This window comes from Hibiscus syriacus, unplaced genomic scaffold (genome assembly GCF_006381635.1).
Source record: "Hibiscus syriacus cultivar Baekdansim isolate YM2019G1 unplaced genomic scaffold, ASM638163v2 tig00117046_pilon, whole genome shotgun sequence".
Classification (NCBI taxonomy): domain Eukaryota; kingdom Viridiplantae; phylum Streptophyta; class Magnoliopsida; order Malvales; family Malvaceae; genus Hibiscus; species Hibiscus syriacus.
Genome location: NW_024063536.1, coordinates 470,209 through 479,624, shown reverse-complemented (window position 1 = coordinate 479,624; position 9,416 = coordinate 470,209). Strand labels below are relative to the sequence as shown.

Sequence of the window (9,416 nt, the reverse complement as noted above, 5' to 3'; positions counted from 1 at the left end):
CACCGCCGACCACCGTCACCGGTGGTCGGAAAATATAAAACCCTCTCAAAAGATAGATCGAAACGATCTAAAACCGAATCCAACCCTCTTCTTCTATAAAACATGTCTTATTTACGTAGATCTACAAAAATACCTTCGAGTATTTCGAATCTTTTGTCACGCGTGGATGTTTATTGTTTCTCCGGTGACCGTGGAGTCCTCTTTGGTAAGTTCTTTCTCTTTCGGTTTAATATTTGTTGGTTTTTGGTTGTTTGTGGCTCTTGGTTGCTGGTCGTTGGTCTCTGTCTCCTCTTTATGTTTGTTCGTCGTTGTTGTAGTCTCTTGTTCTCCGTTGCTCTCTGTGGCTGTGGGTTTTTTCTCTTTCTTGCAGGTGGGGTGGCTTTTATAGCCACCACCGAGGCTCTCGTTGGACCGGTTCCAGAGATGAGTTCTGGTGAATCACCAAACTATGTGGTGACTCACCCCATAGCTGCGACGTGGACGGCCGACGTGGTGTTTCTGGAGTCTTCGAAGAGGCGGTGGTGTCGTGGCTACAGCGGGGTGGAACACCTGGAGGCGGCAGCTGGGCTCTTCTAGAATCTTGGAGGCGGCGGCAGCAGTGCTAGGGTTTAGAAACCCTAGCTGAAACCCTAAATGTTTAGGGTTTCATTTTGGTATGGGCCGGTTCTGGTTGGGCCTGGGATTTGGGCTTGTAAACGGGATTGGGCCTCTGATATAATTTTGTAATATATATATATATATATATATTTAATAATAAATAATAATAATATTATTATATTAATAATAATATTTATAATAATAATAATAATTTTAATAATAACAAACGAAAAATTAGTGTTTACAGCATGTATACTCATAAACTCCTTACTGACACTGACTGTCTGACCGAAATTGACCACCACTAACCCGCGGGTCCAGGAACGTCAATCCTGAGGCTCTGATATCACTAAATGTAACACCCTAGACCAGTACGACACACAGTTGATCGATTTAAGGTGCTATATGGAACCATCGAAGTGGCTAACCAACTTATTCTTCTTTCTTGTACTTTAAAACGAATATTTACATATGATAGTCCTCAAAAAATATAGATACATACATACTGACTCTACAACTCAATACAATTGAATTCATGAATATACATGTCATTTAAGAAACTTGTTACGCACTCTGCTCTGCACTGGATCTGGACATCGATCTCTCTAAAACTTCTCAATTGATGGATCTACTAACCTACCCACGGAAACATCGCGCCACACTAACAACTAAAACATACTAAAAGTTTGTCACTGAAATGCTCAAGCTATCAAGTCTACTGCTATCTAGTCTATTGGTATGTTCTGTTCTGCTTTAGTGAGTATACTCGTATACTCATTCTCTATTCTATGGTAGATATCATGGTGTGGATGAGGGTTCTTCATCTCGGAGCTCACACACCCCTCTAGTCTACCGAGAATTTGGCCCCCGAAATCTCTACATCGAACACCACACTCTCAACTAGCCCACTCTTGAGTGTCGGACCTTGCGCCCAAATTAGTCAGCTTAAAGTGCCTTGCACACTCCCTAAGGATATCCGAAATGAATCTATACTTTCGACTCAATTATCTTTCCTAAATGAACTTGGGTGTCCTAGTCGTTTTCCCGATCATTCAAACAAGGCTAGTCTTATTTCACCCTACTTTATTCTCGTTTCTACGTTCAAAATTAAAAATTAATAAATGTTCTCACTTGTAGTCTTATTTGAGATAAATTATAAGCTTTTGGGAAACCTCACTTACCTCTATACTTTCTCTTGAGTTAAAGCCCATTTCTCAACCTTGGTATCGATACTGGCCTTACAATATCGATACCCTCGCTTGCCTCTACCCTTACTCGTTCTTTAAAGCTCAAACCATACCCTTGGAATCGATATTAGCCTTACAGTATCAATACCCTCTCTACAGTATCGATACTCTACCTAAGATATCAATACCCCTACAACAATTTCATCCATTTTAACCCAACTTTAACACTTTTGTAGCACTTATTCTAGTGTTTTACACCTATTCGATCCCATTTATGGTCATATTATGGGTCTAGGGCCTCTCGGACAACGTTTTGGCCAAAACAGACTGAAAGTATCAATAGTAGCCCAAGAGTATCGATACTCCTGCAAAAGTTTTGATACTTCATATAAGTACTGATACTTTTATACATTTTGTTCTGCCCAGTTTCGAAACTTTCTGGGAGTTTTGAAACTATGACCCAAAGTTACGATACTCTTGAAAAAGTATTGATACTCTTACCCAGAAACTCATGAATTTGTCCAAAACGAAGAACAAGTATCGATATTATCCCTATAGTATCGATACTCTACCTAAAGAAGTCATAAAACACATACGGAAATGTTATATTTCAATCCCAAATACCCTAGTAAGGCCCCCAAGCATTCTTTAAAGTCTTATGTGATTAAATAGAGCATAAATAAGGCTTTATATCGTGCTTATAACATAAATTATGTAATCTACCATTAACATATAACACTAAGCTTCATAACTTACTCTCAAGCTATAACTCTTCTAATGATCACTCGGAGTATTGAAGAGTTAATAGTGTGTTATCTGGCCTCCTTGGTTTCTAAAATCTCCCTCAACTCAACTAGGAGTCACCTTACCTTTATCATTTGCTTTAGAACTTCACCCACCTCATTGGCTAATCAAAACAAAACTAGGGGTTACTAACTTGTCTTTGACTTGGAAAATAAGTTAAAACATTATGTACTATTTAATATTACTCAAAACAAGCTTAAATCTCTAGGTTCCTTTCAAACTCCCAAAAACCCATTTTGAAAACAAATTATAAAACTCACAAAATGGAGCTTGAAACAAAGTTTGAAGGATTGAGAGAAACATTCTTACCTTGGCTAAACAAATCTAAGATTATAATGCTTGAAACTTGGCTCTTGAAAGGAAGAAGAAATGGAAACTAATGGAAGGAATAATAAGAAGAAGAGGGGGTGAGATATTATGGGGAGTTTGGTTACATGAAATGATATAAAAAGAGGGGGAAAGTTTTCAGCTTCAGCAAAATGGGTAAACTACACTTTAGGCCATTCACCTATTAACTCACTTTAAAACTATCTCTTATCTTTAACTCTTGGGCTTACCTTAGGCTCAACACCTATATAATTTGGTCCAACTATCTTGGAAGGTCTAATTGGCTTGACTTAAAGGTCTCAGGTTGACCCAAACTACTAACCCGAGTTTTGGGGTATTATACAACTACAATATATAGACAAGACATTAGTGGACTCATGTGATATACTAAATGGGTAAAATCTGAAAATCTGACAACTAGGTCTATTTAGCGTGTTAGAATTATTATAAACACTACTCAGTCATGATTAGGGATGGACATGGGTTGGGTTGGGTCGTATTTTCGGTCGATCCAACCCAAACGTTATACACCCTTCACTTGAAACCCGACTCGATCTAGGCTTAGAGTGACTTCATCTGACCTGAATCGACCCGCCTTTTTAAGATAAAACTCAAACTCATCCCGATTTGATATGCAATGAATATATTTACATATAAATAGTGATATAATTGAAAATTTTAATATAGAGATAAATATTATTATAACTATCCATAAATATATAAGGTATAATTATATTATTTTTTATTCGGGTCGAGTTGAGTATTTTTTATCCTAAACTCAAACACAACCTAACCCTATTCTCTAAAAAATCTGACCCAACTCAGACCTGAAATTAAAAAAAGCAACCCAATAGAATTAGAGCGGGTCAAAACCTATCAATTTAAGGTTTCGTGTCCACCTCTAGCCATGACTTAGGAGAATCATTTTCATTTCCTTTTTCGCATTCTAATATCTTTCATTATGTTTTCACTTGTATCACAAAAAAACTAGACAACAATTCTTTTCTCATTAATTATAATTCTCAATCCAAATCATAAGTGAACTGTCAACAACGATGGATGAGAAATTTATTTCAATCAAAATTAATTGATAAAAACACATATATTGCGTCCATTAAAAATAATTGTGTTATACCTCCAAATAAACTTCTCCACCTACTAAACCTTCAAAAAGCTTGTATCCTTCGAGTCAATTATAACACATGAACAAAATTTTTAATAGATCCACGTGATCTGCCAACACGAGCAAAATGAGAATTAAACCACTAAATCTGTTTAGTATACTAGAGTCATTATAAATACTCCCTAATCACGACTGAATAAGAGAATCATACCCACTTCCTTCTCTTTTACTCCAATATTATGCCTTCATCTCTATCATGAGAAACACTGTCCAACTATCATTTCCTCTTTAACTGTAGCACTCTATTCAAATCAGAAAGAGTAAATCGATATGTACTTATTCCAAACAAAATTAATTTGGTTGCACAACATTATAATAAGATGACTATTTGCAGTCAATTTGCCTTTAAGACACAAGCACTTCACGAACTCTTTAGCCTTCCATTTAATAAACAGAAGAACCATTCTTAACGGAAATTAAATAACGTTCAATAAGGTCAAGTCATCATCACATTTCTTTTCCAAATATCTATTCATTTATTTGCTGCATCATACCATGCAATACGAGTAAAAGCTGTAGTGTACGAATGGAAAATTTAATCAAACTCCAAATCCATTGAATAAATGTTGCATTAATAATCAAAAGACATAAATCAAGTGAGACTGCGCTTTTTGCATCTGAACAAATGGTTGCTTAAATCGTCAACATCCCCTACCCACCACTCTCACCTCATTCGCGCTCCCACACTAACGCTTTTATTATATATTAATTCCCAGCAAAACCATCAACCGTAACCCTCCATCCCCTTGCTATTTCCGACCTGCAACAAATAAATTATGCAAACGTTACCAGCACTGTCTAGGCAATCTTTCCGACGAACACAGCAAAAGAGAGATTTTACCACAAAATAAATTGTTCAACTCGCCCTTCACAAAAGCAAACATCATCCAAAATTTCCAAGGACTTGAAACATAATCTCTTCCATTACCATTTAGTTTTAGACAAGAAAATACTTCAAAACATATATGCCTAACATTCATGCAGTTACCCTTATCAAGTCACCCTTAACCTTGCTTGAAAAAGAATTACTCCGATCTCCACTAATATATCAATAAAAGCATGAAACATGCTAAAAGGATAATACGTTCACATGGTTACCCAATCTTATAACATCTATTGAAAAATGTGACTTGCCAGGGAGTTTAAGTGCAACCACATTTGTCATCATATAAAACGTTTTAGACTTATCAATTACGATTAAAACTTCATTTAACATATTTATCTTCCGAATAAAATGGCCTCTTCAAGGTGTAGGAGATAAAAAGAACCACAAAAGGTATTATTGGTTAGGTGTAATTACCATGTTCAGAACTATGCTTAAACAGAGAGTCTTGCTTTCAGATCTGCTGCAACAGCATCAAGGAACTCCTCAGTATTCAGGTAATGGTCCCTAGAAAGCCTGCAGCATTCATATCAATGTTACAACCATGTTCTGTAGAACACATTTATACATGTATGCAAACTGAAAATAGAACAATCATGAGCATCCATTGACAGGTACAGTTCTTACATAGGTAGACCACAAAGTGTACGTTATTGGGCATTTAAATTGCTTAGAACATGCTTGACAAATTCTTACTTAGAGCCGTGAATAATAAGTGCAAGATCTTTGGTCATCTTTCCGGATTCCACAGTTCCAATACAAGCTGCCTCCAGTTTCTCAGTGAAATCCAATAGTTTAGGATTGTCATCCAATTTTGCCCTGAAAGAAGGTAATTCCAGTGAACATTTTAAAATTCCCATTCCGTGCCAACACGTAAAAGAAAAAAGCTTAAGTGCTATAATGACTACCTGTGTGCAAGTCCACGAGTCCAGGCAAAGATAGATGCTATGCTGTTTGTGCTGGTTTCACCACCTTTCTGGTGAACTCTGTAATGTCGCGTAACAGTACCATGAGCAGCTTCTGCTTCTATTGTCTTCCCATCTGGGCAAACCTGAACACAAACCAATTCGTTCTGTAGTTAGGGTACATTTGGCATGTAGGATGGTAGTCAGATAGGATCAAACTTGCATCATCCCACATGTTTGGTATTCCTCTTGAGAGGAAGATTAGATAGACTAGTACCCTTGGATAGAATGAGTAAATACCATGGAAAAGGACGGTATTTTGGTCCTATGAATCAGGATGATAGATACAACAAAAGTCATCACATTCTACCCTTGTAAAATTATCAAACAGTACCCTCAATCATTGCAACACCGAACATAAGATAGGATAGATATTAGTTAACCCAATCCACTTCAACTTCTATTTTATATTATCTACGTTATCCTATGCATCAAACAAACCCGTAGTCCCTTATATATAAAGTTATTTATCGCCAACGTATAAGAAGAAAAAAATGAAAGGAACTGTTGCCATGGGATATACCAGCACAGATGTCATCAATCCAAGAGATCCAAACCCTACAAAAGAAATTCAGGTTTAGTTCCAGAGCATTATAGCTTACAAGCCACAAGAATCATGCAAAACTTCATCAAATAGGCTGAAAGGGGAAAACATTAGTCTGGATATTAGTTTGCGACACCAACCTTGGGCTAAGAAATCACTCTGGACATCACCATCATAGTTCTTGCATGCCCACACATAACCACCTTCACTCTTTAGGGCATATGCCACCATATCATCAATGAGACGGTGTTCATACCTTCAGTTAGATCATATGAATCAATATTTGACACGGACATAGAGTATTGATTAATGTCTTTGAAACCAGAAAGATAATTACCATATCCCAGCAGCCTCATATTTTGATTTCCAGTTCGCTTCATAAACCTCTTGAAAGATATCCTTAAATCTTCATTAAAGAAATAAACATGGACTATAGGAGTCAAAAATTGAATAATAAAGTGCTTCTACTAGTAGAAGTTTTACTTATTATGCACGTCACATACCTTCCATCATACTTCTTAAGGATAGTATTCTTGGTACTTAGATAAAGAGGCCACTTCTTCTGATAAGCAGTGTTCATGGAAGCCTCAGCAAAAGCACGAATGGACTTCATTTCCATGTCAAAGATAAAGCAAAAGAATTCAGACACTGCTAGAACCCAAAAAAAAATTAAGCTACAACAAGACCATCAAAAGACTCATAGGTTTTTACCTCATCTGTGTTATACATAGCAAGTGAAACTCCTCCCTCACCGGTGAAGTTGAAAACTTCATACTCTGTCGTCTCACCCTGTCCCTCTGGAACTGCCAACAATGGCAATCAATGCTAGTTAACCACAAATCAAAATAAGCAATGCAATATCAGGAATCATCAAGCAAAGCAAAGATTTTACCAAAAACAAGTTTAAGTTTCCCAGCTCCTTTAATGACAGCGTCAGTAGCTCGATATTGATCACCAAAGGCATGCCTTCCAATGCATATAGGCTTTGTCCAACCTGATGGCATAAGAAGTCAACATATCTTAATATAAATGTAAGTAAATAAAAAAATATAAACTACAAAATCAAGAAAAACTGAATACCTGGGACCAGTCGAGGGACATTTTTGCAAATAATTGGCTCTCTAAAGACAGTGCCTGAAAGATTACTCCATCAATAACAGCTAATAATGAACAATGCACAAAATAATAGGAAAATTTTTCTAGAAAGATATGAATGCATTAAAGCTAACCATTCAAAATGTTCCTAATAGTCCCATTAGGGCTCTTCCACATCTGCTTCAAGTTAAACTCCTTAACACGAGCTTCATCTGAAAATCACCAAAATCATATTGTAAGAACTTGCTGAATTTGATGAATACTATCATTGTGATAAGAAAGAAAAATTCACTAATTCAACAAGTAAATGCATGCATCTATCCAGTAAAAAATTCAGCCATGCATACCTGGAGTGATTGTAGCACACTTGATGGCAACATTGTACCTAAAATAAGAACCAGAAACACTCAAAATCAGCAGAAAAAAACACAAATAACACAATGCAAGTACATTCACTGAATTAAACACAAGAGTGAAAACAACTAAAACATACTTGAGAGTAGCTTCTGCACTTTCAATTGTAACTTTGTCTTCGGTAGCATCCCGACATGGAAGCCCAAGGTCAAAGTACTTTATGTCCAACTCCACAAACGGCAAGATGAGCTACAGAATAATCAAAATGATATTACGCCATAAGAATCTCTTAAAAGTCTTCAACAAAAATTAGGTACATGTCATCATATAGATTATAGATCAATGAACCACCTTATCCTTGATTGATTTCCAAATAACTCTGGTCATTTCATCTCCTGCGCCACAGAAATGGTCAAATGTAAACAAAACTTTTGGTTTCCATATAGACAAGTTGTTATGATCAGCCATGCAGTGAGAGTAAGATGGCATGCTTCAGATAATCCCTTTTTGTTCATTAGTAAACCACCAAATATGGTTTTGATAATCCTTTTTATATAAAATACATTAAACATAAATGAAAGTTCTGCTGATTCCAATCCAATCAACTTGACGTGAAGCTCAAAATACGGCATATGATAATAAACATAATCGAATTAAAAAGATGGTGAAAACCGAAGTGTTTCACAAGTTAGGTTGGCCTAACAGACTGAAAGGATGTTGTTAGCTTTCAGTTTATAAGATCTGCATCGAGATTCATTTTTAATATCGGTTTTCATTTCTGTTTACTTCGAAACTGTTCATAAGAAAGCCGATCGGAGTCAGAAGAAACACGAACAAAGAGCAAAGAAAAATGGACCAGATCTGAGTGTGAAAGCAACAGCTTATGTATTGAATCGAAGCAAATGAAATCCGAAGGTGAATCTGAATCTGAATCTGAATCTGAAATGAAAAAGAAAAGAAAAAGGAGATACCGTCCATCTCAACGATGGGATTGGCGACCTTGATCTTATCTAAACCCATTGCTTTTCCACTGATTTGAGCTTTCTTTACTTTTCAGATGAGAGAACTAGATGAAAAATAAGAATTGAGGAGCCGAGTTTTACGAAGTCTAGTTTATGTAGATGGAGCCGTGTTTTATGGGCGATCCTCACCTAACCCATAACCATCTTCATTTTAGGCGTTTAGCACTCTAACTATTATTGTTATTCTACTTTAATCACTCATTTAGTATTTTTTAAAATAATATCTAATATTATGTTTTTATTTCATTTTGATCAAATTTAATAGAATTGATGTTGTGGTATTAAAAAAACGTTTAATAGTAATACATTATCTTATGATGACACATTAATATAACCGTTAATTTTTTAACAGTGAGTGATCAAAATAAAATCAAAAGATAAAATTAGATATGTTTTTGCATAAAAATATAATTAGGTTACCAAAATGGAATAAAATTAATAGTTAGAGTGCTAAA

General features: G+C 35.9%; 1 protein-coding gene across 1 annotated transcript; it reads right to left on the bottom strand.

Moving 5' to 3' along the window:
- Positions 1-4,554: 4,554 nt before the first annotated feature.
- Positions 4,555-9,063, bottom strand: LOC120197124 (isocitrate dehydrogenase [NADP]-like). The gene is made up of 16 exons (XM_039198736.1): positions 8,911-9,063; positions 8,291-8,334; positions 8,079-8,188; positions 7,933-7,970; positions 7,720-7,797; positions 7,571-7,624; positions 7,383-7,484; positions 7,202-7,293; positions 6,994-7,097; positions 6,828-6,896; positions 6,631-6,746; positions 6,470-6,504; positions 5,890-6,032; positions 5,678-5,800; positions 5,399-5,497; positions 4,555-4,858 (listed from the first exon to the last, which is right to left on the bottom strand). Exons 1-15 carry the CDS (start codon positions 8,957-8,959, stop codon positions 5,416-5,418), a joined length of 1,239 nt encoding a protein of 412 aa, XP_039054667.1. The 5' UTR covers positions 8,960-9,063; the 3' UTR covers positions 4,555-4,858; positions 5,399-5,415.
- Between the last annotated feature and the right edge of the window lie 353 nt (positions 9,064-9,416).